Source organism: Aquarana catesbeiana, linkage group LG01 (genome assembly GCF_042186555.1).
Source record: "Aquarana catesbeiana isolate 2022-GZ linkage group LG01, ASM4218655v1, whole genome shotgun sequence".
In the NCBI taxonomy this organism is placed as follows: domain Eukaryota; kingdom Metazoa; phylum Chordata; class Amphibia; order Anura; family Ranidae; genus Aquarana; species Aquarana catesbeiana.
In genome coordinates this window covers 129723124-129743608 of record NC_133324.1, presented here as the reverse complement: position 1 = coordinate 129743608, position 20485 = coordinate 129723124, and the positions used below count along the sequence as shown (strand labels likewise).

Genomic DNA, 20485 nt, shown 5'->3' with positions numbered 1-20485 from the left:
TCTCCTCAGATGGTGTACTGTGTTCTGTGTGTGGAAATTACCAGCCACGTATCAGAGGAGAGGCCTGTGCATAGCTGGGTGAAAAGAAGGTCATGATATTATGTGACTTCAGGGTTGGTGCATCATTACCGGTCTGTGTGGAAATGGCCTTTAATTTAGTTAATATGAGTGATTAATATGTAAAAATATACATCTTTTATATATAGATTTACTCAGTTCCCATTGACACTCTTGGTTTCTGGCTAGGTTGGTACTTTAAGCCAATGCATTAACATAATCAACTTTTAATAATTCCCAGTACCTATTTAGTTGCATTAGGCCTGTACTGGCTCTTGAAGTTTCCCATGTGCCTATTGCATAATGTTCACATTTTTGCTAGTTGCCATGTAGAAGCAATGTAATGCTGAATCAAGTTGAAACTGCACTGCTTTACAATATCAAAGGTAATAGCAAATAATGCCCACAAGCCTAGATGGCTTAGGTGCTGCTCGCCCTGTTAAATATACTACAAATACAATGAAGTTGCTCCCAAGGGCTCTAATGCAGCAAAGAAATCCAGCAATGTACCAAAAAATAAAGTTAATTGTACTGAGGAAGATTTTGATTATTGTAATCAAAGCGCTTTGGGGTCCTTTTTTGGCAGGAATACTATCTTGGAAATTCCTATACTAAGTTTGTTACCTGCCATTGTCTAAGGACATCATTTATTGCCATTGTCGAAGGACATCATTTATTGTAGTTGGAGTCATATTCCCAGAGCTCATATTTTAAACAGTATGTGTTTTTGACCCTAAAATTTGTATTAAAAAAAAATTGACTACTTTGCTGCAAGCCCTTGGGAGAAACTTTTTATTGTATTTGTAGTATATAATATCAAAGGTGTGTGCGTGTGTTCATTTAGGATTAATTGTTTTTGAAATTTGTAGTGATTAACACATTGTTATGCATTACTGCCCATTCAGAAAATTTCATGAAAACTGATCCTTGCGGAGAAACTAAAGCTGGCCATGTGCAATTGGATTTTTTTTGTTCAGACCCGCGATTCACTTGAATCTGCAGTGCTGACTATTGTATTCTGACAGCCAGCACCCGGGCTGCCAGAAAACCCAAACAGTGCCTGCATCTGATTGAATGCAGGTACTGTTTGGCTGATAATTTTTTGCCCTGCTTCTTCAAGAGTCAGGTTTTCAATCATGGTGCTGACAGCGACATCCACAGAATAAATATCAGTTGACTTAGCAGGAATTGGTCAAAATGTAATCGGTGTATGGCCAGCTTAAATATGTACACGGATTATGGAGATGTACAGTATAAGGCAAAGAGTGAATTCGGAGAAAAGTGAAAGAGACTGCAGGGTAGAGGTGAAGATGGAATGGGGCAGAGGGAAAAGACAGAATGGGATCTGATTATAGATGGGGGGAATCGGGGTGTTCTGCTTATGGGAACACTAAGAAAAATAGGAAGAGTGGGGCTGAAAATTATTCTAGGGTAACGGGGAAGACTATTTTACATGCGGAAAGTAAAGTGGTAGTTGATCATGAATGGTGGAGAGAGAAAGCAAGAACCAAGTGTTGCTGAGTGGCGGGGATGAGGTTTCGTCACTGCTGTCTACAAGTACAGTACTGTGCAAAAGTTTAGATAGGTGTGAAAAGAAAATGTAATTTAAGAATGCTTTCAGAAATAGAAGTGTTAATAGTTTATTTTTTTATCAATTAACAAAATGGAAAGCAAATGAACAGAAGAGAAATCCAAATCAATATTTGGTGTGACCACCCTTTGCCTTTAAAACCACATCAGTTCTTCTAGGTAGACTTGGAGAATGAGCCACAGATCTTCTGTGGATGTAGGATGCCTCAAATCTTTCTCTCCCCATGTAATTCCAGACAGACTGTGATGTTGAGATCAGGGCTCTGTGGGGGGGCCAAGCCATCATTTTCGGCACTCTTTTTTTTTTTTTTTTCTTTACCCTTAAGATAGTTTTTAATGACATTGGCTGTATGTTTGGGATTGTTGTCCTGCTGCCGAATAAATTTGGGGCCAGTCTCACACCTCCCTGGTGGTATGGAATGTTGGTTAAGTATCTGCCCATATTTCTCAGCCTTGAGGGTGCCATTGCTCCAGCTACAAATATTTAAAATTTTCACTTTTCAGTTCAGAGCACCTGCTTCTGCTGCCATTTTCTGCACCCAGTTCCTATGATTCTGTACATAGACACAGTTATGCACAACAATCTAGGAACATAGGGTGGTCACACCAAATATTGATTTCATTTGGATCTCTGTCTATTTTTATGAATTAACAAAAATGAAAGTAAATTCACTATTAGCACTTCTATTTCTGAGAGCATTCTTCATTTACAGAATTTTTTCACACATGCCTAAAACTTTTGCACAGTAAATGCAAGTGGCATGTGGGCATGCTGTTTTATGAGAAGAACAGATTAGTAAGCAAATTGTACTGTGCATACTTGCACATTATGATCAGGGCTTTCCCAACCTGATGGTAAAGTTGAACTTTTAAATCTAAATCCTTTAGCTAAGTTGTCAGTGGGAGAATCTATTGGGTTGTCTTGGAAATATTGATTAATTTGAACAAAATGAATATCAGATTAAGGCCTCTTTCACACGGCCGATCCGTTCAGGTCTGCCTGTCAGTTTTTTAGTGACCTGAACGGACACTCCATGGAGGTCTATGGAGCGTCGGATGTCAGCGGTGACATGCCTGCTGACACCCGACCCGCTCCGATCCGAAAAAGTGTAACGGAGGAAAAACCTACTTTTCCATCCGTGATCGGGTGAGGACGGACTCTATGGTCCGTCATCATCCGATCCCCCATAGGGGAGTCAGACCTGTCATCTGCCTGCTCAGTGGGGATCGGCGGAGCGATCCCCACTGAGCAAGCGGATGTTCACGGGGCGGGTCATCATGATCCGTCCCGTGTGAAAGCCCTAACAAAAAGCTCCCCTCTTTGGACTTTGCCTCCTCAAAGATTAACCACTTATTATGTTTCTTGTAGGTTGCTGGCTTGTCCCTTGTTTATTTGTCTGGCATATTAACATCTCTACCTAGTTGAAAATGGGGATTCAGATGCTCTCTGAGATAATAAATCCTGCCCTTACACAAGAACACTATTGGTTGTATAGGGTGTGATGGAATATATATATAACTCAGTCTCCTTATCTGACCATTTTCGCTCAGATCACTCCTTCATGAGGTTGCTCTGAGTGTGGTTGTACTGTTACAAATAAGCTGTTCCCCTGAAAGGGGATATACACTCTTAAATATGTAAAAACGTGATATAAGGGGGTGCTAGTTAGATCATCCGCATTTGAATATCAAAAAAAATGAATGAATGTGGCATAACTGAAGCACAGCAAAACAAAAAAAAAATGAGAAATACACTCAGTGTTATATCCTTTTGGTGAAAATCTTAAAAGAAATGTGCAAATACGCGCTGAGAAAGAAACACAGTCCCAACGAAAAAAGCAACTGTCCAATTCCAAAGAGTTGGTTGAAATTGTGATCTTATTTTCTATGCTTGATAGTGAACAATCCTTCACCACACCAGTAACATACACCCAACGTGAGCAGATGGATGGGCTGCTTACCAGATGTATTTGACTTCTTTAATTTAAAAAGAGAGTCAAATATCGCTTTGGCAGGATAATGCCTGCTCGCATATATATGAAGCTTGGAGATGCACAGGAAACCTCTTCCTCAGAGTATAAGGCAGGATATGCAAAAACAATCAAAGAACATCCATAGCTTAATACCTTTTATTAAAATATTGAGATAAAAAGAAAAGCCAAATGGCTCCTTACATTAAAAAGTGCCAAACCCGGCACTGGGGCTGCTGGCTTGTCACATGTGAAAGAGCTGGATCCGTGCCGCATCCACCTCCGTGAAGGGCGAGCGTTCCACCGGCCGCCGCAGACAACCAGAGACCCGGATATGGCGTAGGGTACAACGTGACCAGGTACCGCCTCGATGTACGTTTCGTGATTACGTCTTCAGGAGGCATACCTGGTCACTAAGCGTCACGCAATTTATAGTACTCAATCTGATTGGTTAAAGAATATGGATGCGTGCGCAGCTGCAGTGCCGGTTTACATATGCACCCATCTAATCATCATATAAATGGATAAATACGGCTTGGCTTGACCAGACACATACAGATCGAAGATAATGGTATAATACCTAATTATAGCAGTAGTGGGCTACAAAAAAGATAAATGAAATTTTAATTACGAAAGAAAAAAATATAAAAAAAATTATATTGTGAAATTAAACAAAAAAATGTAAAAAAGTGAAAATAGATAAAAATAGGACAAATTTGTAAACAAAAAAAACCCTTGGTATCCAGATGAATAGGTGTCCACTCCTAGTATGTAACTTAGACCTATTTATGAGACAAAGCAGAAACTTCACATGCGAAAAAGGGTTTTCACCCTTTCCCCATGGAAGGTGACACAGAATTTCCATAAATAAATAAACAGTTGGAAAATGGGTAAATGTCTAATAAATAGATAAATAGGACATTCCATTTATTAGATAATGTCCTATACAGAAAAAACATCTAAAAAAAACCCTAGAGGGCAACACTATTGATCTAGTCATTGGTTAAGAAGCAGTTCAAATCCAGCTCGATGTTCATGCCATATGGCTGGATGGTGCGTAATTTGTACAACCATTTAGTCCCATTTTGGGAAATTGCTCTCTTCATATGTGTTCCCCTCCAATGTTTTGAGATCTTGTCAATTCCATAAAAAGTACAGAGTGTGGGGTCACTATTATGAAATTCTTTGAAGTGTCTAGACACACTATGGATAGGGAATCCTTTTTTAAATTTCGTCTGATGCTCATTTATTCTGACTCTAAGTTGTCGTGTTGTTCGGCCTACGTATTGGAGTGAGCAGGGACACTCCAAGACGTAGGTAACATGATCTGAATTGCATGTAATCAGGGGCTTAATTTTAAAAATATCTTTAGTGACCATAGATTGAAAGTTTGAGATTTTTTTGGGGGGGCCCCAGATTTTCTAGTGATTCTGCAGGCCTTGCACCTCGTACAATAATGGTATCCGGAGCCATCCAGAAAAGTAAGTGTTTTTTTGGGAGGATCTGGTACAATCCTAGCTATTTGGTTTCTCAAACATGGGGCCCTCCTATAGATGAATTTCGGTTTGGAGGGAATGGATGATCTTAGATCTTTTATCTTTTAAAAGTATTGACCAGAATTTCTTGAAGATGGACTCGACCTGTTTATATTGCCTGTGAAAACCTGACACAAATGCCACCTGGTCTTGGTATTCTTTTTTGGGCCTAGTTGTCAAGAGAGATTGCCTATCAATTGAGGACACCTTCCATAAAACTTGATTCGGTGTCTCCAATTTATAGCCTTTCTCTAGGAACCTTTCTGTCAAAATTGCTACTTGCAGAAAAAAATTTTCATCATTGTTACAGTTGCGCCTAAGTCTCATGTACTGTCCCTTGGGGACAGCTCTTATCCACCGTGGATGGTGGCAGCTGTGTGTGGGCACAAAAAACTGTTTCTATCAGTGGCCTTAAATGATTTTGTCTCAAATGTTGTTTTTAGTTATTGTAAGGTCCAAATAGTTCACAATTGAATCACTGACTTCAGCCGCAAATTTTAGACCATACCGATTGAGATTAATTTCCGTCAAAAATAAATCAAAACTGGCCTGTGACCCTCTTCAGAACAAAATAATATCGATATACCTTTTATAAAAATAGAGCGATTTGATTTCTGTTGTTGAAGATAGTTTCATGTTCCCACTTGTTCAATACTACATTAGCCACACTAGGTGCATAACGTGCCCCCATAGCCACACCTCCAGTGTGATTGTAATACTCGCCTTTGGCCCAAAAATAGTTGTTACCCATGGCAAGTTGCAAACCCTGGATAAGATACCTAATTTGGGACCTTTTTAAGAATGGATTCCCTTCCTAGAGCCTATTCCAGTGCTTTCAAAGCATCTTTATGCTGGATATTGGTGTACAGAGACTCGATGTCCACCGTTACCATAAGAAGATCCTGGGTGGCAACCATACCCTGGAGAAGTGTAATAAGATCCCTGCTATCGTTGAGATAGGATGGGCTTTGGGTCAACTAATGGTTTAAAAAACCCATCTAGATATTCGCCCAGCCTGGAGAAAAGGAAATCAATCCCACGAATTATGGGACAACCAGGTGGACATGTTTTATCCTTATGGATTTTTGGCACTACTGGGACTCTAGGCGCCTGTAAAATTTAAGTAGTCTTTTTCTTTTTGATTGAGCAATTTGTGGTTCAATCCCTCTGTAACCCAATGTGTCAACTTTGATTTAAGTTGTGCCGTAGGGTCTCCACTGAGTTTTCTATAGGTGGCTGTATCATTGAGTAACCTTTGTATTTCATCATAATAGTACTCTTTTGTGAGCACCACCAATCCTCCCCCCCTTATCTGCCGGTCTGACCACTACTTGTTTGTTTTCCTCCAACCGTTTGATACCTTCCCAAATTTGTTTGTTAGAAGTGCGTTTTTGGATTTGCAATTCCCTAATCTCATCCTGTACCATATTTTTGAATACCTCTATGTGGTGGTTCATCCCCTTTTTGGGGTTAAAAACAGAATTATTTCTCAATCCACTGTGAACAAAAAGAGTGTTACTAGTTCCCTCACTCTGTGTGTTTTGACCAGCGAAATGTTTCTTGATATTGAGTTTTCTAATATATTTTTCAACAATTCAAACTTGTCTATAGCTTTATCTGGTGCAAATTTTAACCCCTGACTTAGTACTTCCATTTCTTGATCTAAGAAATTCAACTCTTGCTAAGTTTAAAATACCCTGATTTAGTTGTTTCTTTTCCTTTCCCCTTCCTTCTCTCCTACCTCTTTTTCTATATGTTCTTTGGGGAAATGTGTGGGGTTCGGTAGGGTTCCTTCCAGCACCTCCATTCCCCCCTCTGATGCTGGTTCTGGTGGGTTGCTGGTCTTCCCCTAAAGTTCCCTCTAAAACCCCCTCGCGGAGGCCTGGGGGGATATTGGTTCCGATTATGTTCATAGTATTGATAATCGGGTGATCTATTATCCAGCGGTGCAAATCTGTTATACGTGTGCACTGGATAAGGAGGTGGGTAGGGATTGGGCTGGGAATAGTTTCTAGGATGGGTGGAAGGTTTGATGGTGTTTTTGGGGGTACTAGATATCCTAGGTGGTTTAGGTGTTTTGGAAATTTGTGCTACTGCATTGTGGATTTCAATTTCCCTCTCTACTGATGTTTCTGGTGATGTGTCTACATTAAGATTCAAATTTTCCTGCCATTTATAGACTTTATTCTCCTCAAAATCTTTGATATCTCTTTGGTATTTCTTGAGTTTTTTTACTTTTGATTTCTCCATCATATTTGGTTAGATGGGTTTGTAGGGTTTTGGCTTTTGCAGCATATTCACTATTGGATTTGAATGGCTCCGTAGATTTCCTAAGATCTGCGATTTTGGACTCCAAGGCTTTGCATCTTGAAATCATCTGCATCAATTTTTGTTCACAGGCATTAAAAAATTTGTGCCATTCATCCAATAGTTGTAAATCTGCAGAGACTACTTTTCAGTCTGTTGTAACAAGACTGTTGTGTACAGAGCGCCATGGCTTAAGCCGGTCATAGATGGAGCGATTTTTCTTTCCTGCAACCCTGGATCTGGGTCTGTATGAGGGTGCTGTGGAAGATGGTAGCCATCTTCAATGAAGTCCCATATGCCTGGTTTCATTCTAGAGCTCTTCAACTCAATGTTCTATTGATTTGAAATGAACATCAGGCTCTGACAATGCATCTATCTCCCAAGACCAGGTCCAGGTCATCTCAGGGATGGTGGGAATTTACACAGATGCTGGAAGATCCTGCCTTCCCGTGAAATGAAAGATCTTGATGACAAAAGCCAGCCTGACAGTCTTGGGAGATGTGCTGTCGTACCTGTTGGTGTCAGAGGAGAGAGAGTCGACGATCAACGCCCTGGAGCTTTGGACGATTCAGCTAGCTTTCCTACACTGGTCTAGTCAATCTTTGGGGTCTTCCCATGAGTGTGCAGTCGGACTATAGTACGACAGCGGCATATGTTAGTCCTCGGGGAAGAACAAGATTTCACACTGCTCAGAGAGAAGTGGACCTGATGTTGTCTTGTGCAGAGCTTCACATTCCATTCCTCTCCACCTTGCACTTTCCCAATGTGGAAAATTCATAGGTGGACTTTCTCAGTCTTCTCAGTTTGTACAACTCATTCTTGTGTAGAGATGTCTGGCTTTTCAGGTACCTATAAGGGGAAGATCTGATTCAGAGACCTTGTGCATCTTTTTCCTTCGTAAAGACCTTTTATGCAGAGTGTCACATAGAACGGTCCTACTGTGCGGTCCTTCTAGTCTCCATTGGACCTTATTTTGGACTTCCCTTGTTGCTCCTTGCATGCAAGGTTGTCTTTTTTGAATATTTAAGGTGGTTGTCTGTTTCACCTGATTCAGAGCATTGTGCTGCTATCTTTTTGTCCTAATCCTAAGCATTAGGATTAGGTGCCTTCACTCTCTGGACGTTGTTCAAGCTCTTAGAATTTATCTGAAGTCTACAGCTTTGTTTCAGCAGTCAGACTTACCATTTTTTCTTCCTGAGGATACTTGCAAGGGTTAGGCTGCTTCTTGACCCGCTATTTCTCAGTAGATTTGTCAACTTATTTCTTAGGCCTATGGTATTAAGGTCAAGGTTCTTCCTTTCCTGATTAGGGACCATTCCACCAAGGGTTTGTGTTTCCTGGGCTATTCAGTATCACGCTTCTGTTGCTCAAGTTTGTTAGGCTGCCAAGTCCTTTACATATTTACTTGCAGATGTTCATGTGGACAAAGATTTTGGGCAAAGAGACTTGCACACTGTATTGTAGTGGGGTATCCCATATTTTTTTTTTTGTTTTTGGGTAGTTTGGCCTGGTTGCTGTGTTGCCCACCCCTCTTTATCAGTGCTTTGGGACGTGTCAAGTAGTCATCCCAGTGCCCTTTTGATGTATGATTAAAAATGTAGCAGTATTTCTTTACCTGTAAAATCCTTTTCTTGGAGTACATTACAGGACATGGGGATCCCTCCCCTATTGTCTGTTTTCCCTCATTGCTTGCTACAAAATTGGTGATTAGCTGAGCTAAGAGGGGTTATGCCTTTGTGGGGAATCCTGCCTTTTTTTGGTCAGTGTCCATTTAACTGAAGGTGGTACCATAAAAAAAGCAGTTATGAGTACAAGCTACCCTGTGCCCTATAATGTAATAAAAGAAAGATTCTTATAGGTAAGCCAAAAACTCTAATATTTTTCTTACTTGACATCGTTGGTCTTCTAAGGTCATTCAGAGTGAAAAACACTTGAACCAGGCAACATCTAATATCGATGGTTTATTATATTATCTGTCTAATGCTGTTTACCTTTGTGACTTTTTTCTTCTTACCTTACAGGTACATGGACTGTACCGGACAACAGGCGCCAGCTTCGAAAAGGCCCAACAAGAATTTGCTACGGGGGTGATGTCCAACAAAACCGTGCAGACTGCGGCAGCCAATGCTGCTTCTTCAGCCGCAAGCAATGCTGCCCAGAATGCTTTCAAGGGTAACCAGATGTAAGAGGGCCAGCTACTAGTGACCATTACCAGTTATCTCTGTCCAGTCACGCTCCTCTCCTCCAGCCGTGTTTGCAGCACCCACAAAAGACTATAAATTGCACTTGCCATGTGTATTTGCTACATTCAGGCCCATTCAGTGCCAGTTGGAATCGGAATGTCCCATATGATTGCAGGCACTTCATGGGCATATTGGTTGTGCATGGTCTGAACCAATAATGGATCTCTTGTACACCCCTCCCCATCCTTATTTTCTTCAGCCTGCAGTCCTCTGCACCCAACATTGTATAAATAATATCTGGTGGATTATTATAGTGTGAATATGGCGTTAGTAGATTGGAATTGTGATAATGTCCAAAATAGAGCGAGTATTTCTGAAATTGCTCTTTTTTTAATGTTATGTAGTTTATTTTAAGAACAATACACTAGGCAGCATCTGCCCTGCGGTAGGGAAGACGATGATGTGGCTATACATGTCCCAAGCAGTTGCCATGTCAGCTGTGTTTATTTAATACTGAAGCACAAATGAATATTGGAACTGGCATGTATCCTAAAGAGAAACCAGCTACAGTATTGTGTTTACTCTGTTTTGATTGTGAGGACCAGGCAAACCAGCTTCAAGCATGTATATATTTATCAGAATAGGTCATGTGACAAAGATTGCAGCATGGCTGACCTTTGTCTGTTTTAATCTGTGCTCACCCAATATAGATATGCCACCTACTGGTATAGAGTGGTTACTATAGTTTTGTCATTGGCAGAAGTCAGAAAGGGAAACATAATCAGTGTGTATGCTGAATTCTCTACAGCAAAGGTAGGCAACCTGTGACTCCCTTGATTTTGCAGAACTACAATTTCCATCAACCATTTAAGGCAAGCTGAGACTTGCAGGTGTACAGTGGATGTGGAATCAATGGTCACCTTAGCGTTTGTGTTTTTATTTTCTTTGTGTGTTTGTGATGTCTCTTTAGCCCTTTTTGTTTTACTGGTTTTATTTAATGCAGTGCATTGTTCTTTTGTTTGTTTTCTTAAAAGTAACTTCTAGTGGAAGTGTTTCCTGTTGTATTCTTTGAAGCTCTGCTAACGGTAGCCAAGACAGTTTCAGATCCTGTCATTGATTTTTTTTTTTTTTTTTTCCTGGAATTTGGCATATTCATTATAGTAGAACCATGATTAGAGCTCTTTTTATTTACATTTTTGTGTTTCTTTTCTGTTGGATCACAAATGGTTGCCTTGTGAGGATATGGAGTTCTTTCCTTTTTAGACTCTGTGTAGCATTTCCTAATTTTAAACGCTTCTTTCTTCTTTTTTTTTTTCCCACCTGGCACGTGAGACTTTTTTTTATTTTGTGAATAAATGTATTCAGGATCTGCTAATGAACAATAACATTTCTAATTTGATTTGAAAAGTTTGTGTTGGCTGCCTACACATATAGATGCACCTTTGATTTGTTTTGAGGTATGTTTGATAGTTGAGGTTTACCACATGTTACAAAAAAAAGATGTATATGGATGCATTTCACTGTGCAGTAAAGTACAAGTAAAAATTATTTGGGAGTTATGCTATCACACCACGTGTGTTTCATACCCTCCATACATAGAAAAAAATACATAAGGCACTTAAAATTGTGCAGCACTCCCTACAATGTACAACATAAATTGATTCCTAATATAGTATTTGTATTATTATGTATACAAATACAATGTTAAAAATTGATGTCTATATCCAATTAAAAAAAGACAAAATATCTAATTCATTTTAAATTGTGATAAATGCAGTAATGATGCATGAAATCAAATAAAATTAAAATTCATGAAACCAACCGTTCAAAAAATTAAAATCTGCAATCAGTTTGTGTCTATGGTGCAAACAACATGGCGAACTTCTTTCTTCTAGCCAACACCTGGTTTCTCCACCACCTGCACCACATGTATCCAAATTGAATGCTTACCTTCAAGGATGGACCTCTTAGCCTCGGTTCACACTGGGACAACTTGTCAGGCGACCTAGTCGCCTGACAAGTAGCGTCCCGATCTGTGCAATGGTACCGTTCTAATCACTCCGACTTAGAAAAAGGTTCCTGTATGACTTTTGGGGCGACTTGCATTGACTTCTATACAGAGTTGTTTTGCAAGTCGCCGCTGAGTCGTGTCCTCGGTCGCCTGAGGCAGTCGCGCTGTAAGTCGTGCTGCCTCAGTGTGAACCAACCCTTAAGATACAGGAGGTCAGACAGAGTTTTTTGAGGATAGCATCAATTCCTCATGTACAAGCCAATAATTGGAGTGATTTCCAGTTCACTATCCTTTTTATTAGAAACCTTATAAATCACATTAATCCTCATAAAAAAACAAATATGGGCATCTAGTTCTCTCCACTTGACCCCCCCCCCCCCAATGACAGGCCATTTTTTGCTATATGGCACTGCGTTTCTTTAACTGACAATTGCATGGTCATGTAATACTGTACCCAAATAAAAGTTATAATTATTTTTCCCCACTATTGGACCTTTTTTTTTTTTTTTTTTTTTTGGTGTGCTATAAACAAAAACAGACAATTTTGAAAAAAACAAAACTATATATTTACTTTCTGCTATAAAGCATATTAAAAAAAAAATCTAATTTCTTCATAAATTTAGGCCAATATGTATTCTGTTACATATTTTTGGAAAAAAAATCCCAATAAGTGTATATTGATTGGTTTGCGCGCAAGTGAATGTACAATGTATATGTAAAGCGATGCGTAAATTTACGGCGCTATACAAGTACCTTAAATAATAATAAACAATAAGTTGTAGCGCCTACAGACTATATGATACATACTGGAATTTTTTTTTTTTTTAATACTAATAATGGTGGTGATCAGGGACTTATAGGGGGACTGCGATATTGGGACCGACATTTTGACACTTTGTGGGAACCAGTGACACTAATATAGTGATCAGTGCTAAAAATATGTACTCGCTGTACTAATGACACTGGCTGGGAAGAGGTTAAACATCTAGGGTGATCAAGGGGTTAAATAAGTGCCTAACCAGTGTTTGCGTGTTCTGTGTGTGTGGTGCTTTTACTAAGGAATGTAATGGATCCCTGCTTTGCAGGGTGAGAAAATCCATCACATCCTCGCTGTCAGAATAGAACTCTGGCTTGTTTACATAGGCAGGGCTCTGCCCAGCCTCTCTTCTCGACGATAGTCAGGTGTCTGCACCCGCTGATCGGCTTCTGCTGTGACTAATCACAGCAGAAGCGACATGCGCCCCCTAGGCGGAAGTGCAAAATCACAAATATATACCTGATCCTGTGCAGATATGTTTTAAAATTGGATATTGAAGTTAATCGATTTTTATTATTGTGTTTGATACATTATGAATACACATAAATTATGTATCTATAGCTTGCATGTTGTAGGGAGCACTGCACAATTTTACGTTTTTATGTTACAAAGGTATGCAGTAATTTACAGTGTGGGCAGGTGGAGGACATCAGAACTTATGAAAAAGATGGTAATAGTAGAGTTGCATTTATTCAATGAAATACTTATTATTTAACCTGTTTGGGTGGGGTTTGCTGTGGTGCATTCTGTGAATTTAAAATGTATTTCCACTTTTGCAGCCCATGTGGGGTTAACACCGACTTTATATTTGTTACATGTTCTCATTCACATCTTACCTAGCTTTCTCCTCTGTGATGTTAAAGAGGTGGGCTGTGGAGTTTACCATACTTAAAGGATCAGTTCACCTTTGGAACATGTTACCTGTTTTACCCGTTTTTAGAGTGGAACATGTTCCACCCTTCTCCTCCTGATTTTGTTGGCGTCATATGGTAGGAATAGTGCCCCTTCATTAGTGTCAGTGGGAATAGTAGAGCTGCATCTTTGGTGTCAGTGGGAAGAATAATGCCCCCCATTATTGGTGCTAGTGGGAGGAATAGTGCCTCATTGTTGGAGTCAAATGGGAGGCATAGGTACCCCTTTGTTGGTGTCAGTGGAAAGAATAGAGCCCCATCATTGGTGTAAGTGGTAAGAATAAAGACCCCCATCATTGGTGACAGTGGGAGGAATAGTGCCCCATAGTTGGTATCGTTTGGGTCAAATATTTGGAGGAATAATGCCCCATCGTTGGTGTCATTGGAGAAAAAGTGTCCCAATGATGTCAGTGGGAGGAAAAATACTCCATTGTTTGGGTCATTGGGAGGAATCATGCATTTAATTTTTTGGAGTTTTACAAAAAAGTTGTTCATTGTGAATAAAGTGCAAAGGATAGAAACGGTTAGGAATTACTTTTATCAAAACTATGAAAATGTTACTAAGCGTTTATCACGCCAATGTCTGTCTGCACTGTCCTTTGGTAGCTTTAGAAGGAATTTTTCTTAACTTGTCATATTCCCTTCCTGTAGAAACCCCATAGAATAAATTGAGGCTAGATGCATGAAATTTTAACTTTTTGTAATTTCTACAATATTTTCTTTCCTCAATTACTACAAAACTAATGAACAACTATGCAAAGTATTCTTTACCAATGTAGGATAAACATTTCACTGTATAATTCTGGTGTAATTGCATGCTGAGTAATAGCTGCATGAAGCTCTTGCTGCTCACACAGTCTGATGTATCCCATACTTATTATCAGGCTTTTATAACTCGGATACATCAGCCATTTTTGCAGTAACTTCAGTAATAAATGGCACCCCATAGCTTTTTCTAGAGTCATTAAAGAGAAAAATCAGGGAGACAAATATTTGTGCTGAGGTCATTTCTGTGATGTAACCTTTACAAATTGTCACCTTGTCCTAGATCAGTATTGTTCATCAATACCGGACACAACCATACACTAAACTGTGACCATTTCACCATGACTTTAGGCCAGCCTTATGGTTTAGCTCAAACATTAGTTGCAGCCAAAAATCTGACCTCTGCACATTTTTCAGTGTGATTGTCAGGCCTTCAAACCTCAGTTCGGAGCATTCTGCTGCTGCTTTTTATGCTGATAGTACAATACAGGGATTCAAACATGTTTAAAAATCTCTCCAGGTGACACCATGGACCTTCATGAACAAATACTCCTTATTGCCAGTGACTTAGCCCTTACACCACCACCCAGATATGCTAGTGAAGTGAATGACCATGATAGAGTGATAGAGCTTTGTTTCCTCTGTGTGCTTTTTTGTTTGTGTAATATTAAAGGGAAACTATAGTGTATTTTTATAACATATTCTGAGTTGTCATTGAAACACGTACCCAAATAACTTTTTTGATGTGATTTTCGTGTTTGTGTTCTGTAATGTCTTGACTGCATTAATTGTGTGCAGTCCTGTAGGTTCTCTCAAGCAGGTGTAGAGGGTATCTCTAAACAGTTAGCAAGCTGCTTGTGTTCAGTCTGTCTTGCAATCAAAGAATGAGGAACAGTAAAGTACAGCCTCTGTTAGAACTAATGAGTAAATCTAGCTATATATATGTACAAGGTTTTGAAAACATTTACACACACACCATATAAATGTACTTTAGGATAATCACTTTCATGTGACTGTCCAAAAATCTTTGAAACAGACTATAGTTTCCTTTTTTTAAGCTATATTAGCAGCTTTGTCTTATCTATGATTTGCAGCCCTAAGTGCTGTACACATGGGCCGAATGTCTGGAGACTTTGGCTTTTTGTATTTGTACTAACTGTACATAACAATGGCTACTCTTCGAGCACTTGCTGCTTCCTCAAAATTATTCTACCCAGTCAGACCAAAGGCCCAAACAAGACTGAAATAAGAGTTCTTTCACACGGGGCAGACTCCATCTGCGATCCACTTGCTCAACGGGATGTGTCAGCTGATCCCCACTAAGCAGGCAGATGACAAATCTGTGTCCGCTCTGCGTGTGTCCTCTGAGGCGGCCTATCCGTTTACACCCGACTGCCATCCAATCTTATCCACTGGATGGAATGGCAACAGATCCCCATCCATCTGTTTTTAGCAGATCGAATTGGATAGTCTGTTTACCCCCACTGCTCCATAGAGGAGAATAGAGGTTCCGATTGAGTCTGCCTGAAAAATGGACAGGCAGACCCAACTGGAACCTTTATGTGAAAGGGGCCTAAACCAGGGCTCGACAAACCCCGGGCGCCAGGTCGCATTTGCGACTAGAATTAGCGACCTGGCGCCTGGGGCATCCCGTGTCCGTTCGACACCCCCCCTCCCGCCGCGATCGCGCTGGGCCGCGCCGGTAATTGAGGCCCTGGCTTTGCGGCCTACTGCAGTCCTATGGTTCCTGGTTCCTTCTGCAAGCGGGCGCCCTCTGGTGGTGGCCGTTGGTATGACAAGACATCCACCAATGCTAATGGAGCTTTCCCTACCTGTTTTCACTGCCTGCTCATCTCCTTCCCTTTACTTAGAACCCCCAAACATTATATATATTTTTTATTCTAACACCCTAGAGAATAAAATGGCGGTCATTGCAATACTTTCTGTCACACCGTATTTGCGCAGCAGACTTACAAGCGCACTTTTTTGGGAAAAAATACTTTTTTTTATTAAAAAAAATAAGAAAACAGTAAAGTTAGCCCAATTTTTTTTATATTGTGAAAGATAATGTTACGCCGAGTAAATTGATTCCCAACATGTCACGCTTCAAAATTTCATCCGCTCGTGGAATGGCGACAAACTTTTACCCTTTAAAATCTCCATAGACGTTGTTTAAAAAATTCTACAGGTTGCATGTTTTGAGTTACAGAGGAGGTCTAGGGCTAGAATTATTACTCTCGCTCTAATGATCGTGGCGATACTTCACATGTGTGGTTTGAACACCGCTTTCATATGCGGGTGCTACTCACATATGCGTTCGCTTCTGCAAGCGAGCTCGGCGGGACGGGGCGCATTTAAAAAAATTATTTTTTTTCTTATATATTTTACTTTTTATTTTTACACTGTTTTTAAAAAAAAAATAAAAATTGTGTCACTTTTATTTCTATTACAAGGGATGGGGCACATTTAAATTTTTTTTTTTTTTCTTATTTATTTTAACTTTTATTTTTTCACTGTTCTTTTAAAAAAAAAAAAAAAAAAGGCACTTTTATTCCTATTACAAGGAATGTAAAAACCCCTTGTAATAGAAAAAAAGCATGACAGGTCCTCTTAAATATGAGATCTGGGGTCAAAAAGACATCAGATCTCATATTTACACTAAAACGCATTTGTTATTTGAAAAAAAAAAAAAAATGTCCCTTCAAGAGCTATGGGTGGAAGTGAAGATTTGACGTCGCTTCTGCCCTGCAATGACTTGGAGATGGGCGGGGGGGCCCATCTTCCTCTCACTTGTCTCCATGTCAGGCCAGGGATAGATCTGGATCGCCTCCGCCGTTACCGACGGCCACGGTAAGCGGTGAAGGGCACCGGAGAGCGGCGGTAGGGGGGGCCCTCTCCTGCCGCCGATAAAAGTGATCTCGCTGCTAATCTGCTGCAGAGACCACTTTTATCTGAAAGAGAACTGCCGGCTCTTGAAGAAGATACCGGGGTTATGGTAGCTAGCTGCTACCATAACAACGGTATTTCTCTTCAAAGACAGGACGTATATAGTCGTCCTGCGGGAAGGAAGTGGTTCATTAAAATGAATTTATTATTATCTGTCATCTCCCTGCTTGGCCCCTTTCACACCGGCTGTCTGATCAGGTTCGCCTGTCAGCTTTTCAGGCGGACCTGATTGGATCCTTAGCGAGAATATGGTGGTCTTGTGTCCCTGCATGGCAGGAAATAAAAGCAGTCACTTTTTTTTAGAACAGTCGTTCTAGTCGTCTCTGTGTAAATTTAAGATTGGTTAATTCTTATATTGAAAATAAAGCTTTTTCGGTCGTTTAAAAAAACAAAAAAACAAAAACCTGGCTCCTAACTTTTTTAGCTGGCTCCTAGATTCCAAGCAAATTTGTCAAGCCCTGGCCTAAACTATACTGTCAATAGGAGGGAGTACTGTGCTTGCAGGTCTAGTGGCTGATGTCTCTACCTCCTGGTGACAAGTAACTTGGATTGTGGTTCCAGGTAAATCCAAACCAATCTTGCTAGCATTGGCCCTGACCTTGGATAGAAGGCCTTACAGCAGATTTCATCCTTGTAGAAAATAGGACAATGTATTCCTCTGGATTAGGTCAAAGCAGTCTTAAGAATCCCTTAATGCTGAGTGAATAGGAATAAATAAGGCTTCTTTTCTTGTAGTTAGCCATTGTATTATGCATTAGTGATTTGTGTCAAGTTTCTACATCTGACTGGCCAGTGTTTGCATACATACAATGTCGGCTCACACACAGCATCTTATGTAATCCCTATAATGGACAATTCTGAATTCTCTAATAATATTCATAGGCTTTTCTATTTCACTGCTGAAATCTGATGTTGGCGCAAGTAGCTGGATTGCATTGAATGACTAGGTTCATGTTATGAGGAAACTGATGTAATTTGTTAAATACAAGATCATTCCCCTTGAATGAAATTTCCTATGACAATAGTAGCTTAGCATACATACATTTTTATAGCTGACTGATCTCAGTGGGTGGATTGGCGTAGTTTGAAAATTAAAATCATCCTTGGTGCTTTGAAAAAGTTTAGCAGTACCTTTTTAAGCAATGTCTGTAGTGCATGAAAGCTGACAATGTCAATGATTGCTATAAGCAAGCTCATTTCTCAGACCCAGCACTGAAACTATGATATAGCAAATGCCTCCTGACACTCTGCAGATAGACACAAACTGGCTGAATAATCTATAATATAATGAATAAGGAAACTTTTTTTTTTTTTTTGTTTTTATGCACCAAATAGTTTTACTTCTATGTTTGCATTAGAACCCCCCCTCTCTTACAAAACATGAAAGTGACATTTTTATGGGCTAAACTATATTCACAGGGATGTTCTCCAATCTCGTTACCCTTGGATGTGATTGGCTGCTAATGGTCAAAGCATATCATCGGTCATTGTGCTATAGACCTCATGTGCCTGAAAGAATTATCCGTGTTGCTCATCGAACCAATCAATTTTTTTTTCTCTGATGTATAAGGACTTGTTTGTCAAGGAGAAGTTGACACCTTTTCCTAACCAATCAGATTTGCTTCTTAGTTCTATACTATACTGTCCTGGATAATGAAAAGGGAGGCATTAATTAGTGAATGTGGCCAATAAATATTTTTGGTCAGTACTTTCCTCCTACACTTTGATAAATAAGGTCCATTGCGAATACTTTTTTTTTTTTTTTTTCTTTTTGTGCTAAGCAAGGCCCTTTTTAATCAAGCAATATTCAGTTTATTCATTTCCCAGTCATTTCCAACATGAAAAATATAGTTCTAGTCCACACAATGCCGCCTCCATGAGTGTAAGAGGTAAACGTCTTATTTTTACTTGTGGGACGAATCGTATACACTGGAATGCCCTCACTCAACAATCTTTCTGTATTTTAAAGCTTGGATTTTATTTATCTGAAAGATGTTTGTATATTTTGTAAATTACTAATAATGCTCTCCCATCACAATAAGAAAACAGAAGTTATTGTCCTGTACAAAATTACTTTTTCCCACTCTGTGTTGCATGTCTGAGTAGTTCAGATGTTTTGTATATTTATTGTATTAACACAGAGTGTCATAGAATAAAATTAATATTTACGGATGTCTGTTGTGTGTCTGTATATTATGCCTAAAGGGAACAGCTATGCTGCTCGGGGCTTCAGTATTTCATTGCGTCATAGTTGTACTGCACTAGTCCTCCCCAATCTTTATCTTTATGATCTGGGAAGCCCTTTTACTTCTATGTTATGTAGGTGACATATTCCCAGACACACCCACTGCCTAGTCTATGATGACCCACATCCAAAAAGTCTTTTGTATCCAAGTTCCAACAGAAGTTTCTCACAGCCAACACTCCAGTCTAGGACGGTTACGTCTGGCAAAACAGGACAAGAGGAAGCTACACAGCACTTGCTTCAGGCGAGGAGCTCTGAAATCTGACTGCGGCGAATTGCAGAGAATTAAGATAAAGGTAATTTGGGTAAACATTCACTAGCACAGCCACGGCATTTGCTCAATAGCATTTGCGGTTTACTTACTGCTTTTACTTGTTTCCTGTAATGTAATGTAGTCTTTTTCATATTTGTCGTCTATTGCCTTGATTCATCGTTCTCTTATCCTGAATTCACAGTTCAATAAATCCTTTTTTGTATTGAGAGGCATGGCCTGTAAAGAGCTTTATCATTTTGCCCCTGTACAAATCATTAGTAAGACCTCATCTGGAATATGCAGTTCAGTTTTGGGCACTAGTTCTCAAAAAGGATATCGGGGAACTGGAGAAAGTACAGAGAAGACCAACCAAACTGATAAGAGTCATGGAGGAGCTCAGTTATGAGAAAAATTAGAGGAACTGAATTTATTCTCTCTTGAGAAGAGGAGATTAAGGGGTGATATGATCAACATGTACAAATACATAAGGGGTCCATATAGTGAACTTGGTGTTGAGTTATTCACTTTAAGGTCATCACAGAGGACTATGGGCACGCTTTACATCTGGAGGAAAAGAGATTTCATCTCCAAATACAAAATGGTTTCTTCAAAGTAAGAGTTGTGAAAATGTGGAGTAGACTCCAGCTCAGTAGATTGCTTTAAAAAAGGCCTGGATTCTTTCCTAAATGTACATAATATAACTAACATTTAGAGGTAAAGTTGATCCAGAGAATATCCGATTGCCTCTCGGGATCAGGAAGCAATTTTTTTTCTCTGCTGGAGCAAATTTGATTATGCTTTGCTAAATTGAGGAAAAGGACCTACCAACCAAGGTAGTATTCTCAGGAATACTACTGGTACATCGAGCCACACCAGAAAGGCAGAGGGAGATTAG

General features: G+C 39.7%; 1 protein-coding gene across 3 annotated transcripts in view; it reads left to right on the top strand.

Annotated features, from left to right (window-relative positions):
* Positions 1-19264, top strand: part of SCAMP1 (secretory carrier membrane protein 1) — a 74556-nt gene extending 55292 nt beyond the window's left edge. For all 3 annotated transcript variants that reach the window (XM_073623825.1, XM_073623832.1, XM_073623839.1), the window contains exon 9: positions 9481-19264. In XM_073623825.1, the coding sequence (XP_073479926.1) occupies positions 9481-9645 (165 nt within the window). In that variant the 3' untranslated portion in view covers positions 9646-19264. The remainder of the gene's footprint in view (positions 1-9480) is intronic.
* Positions 19265-20485: the final 1221 nt, after the last annotated feature.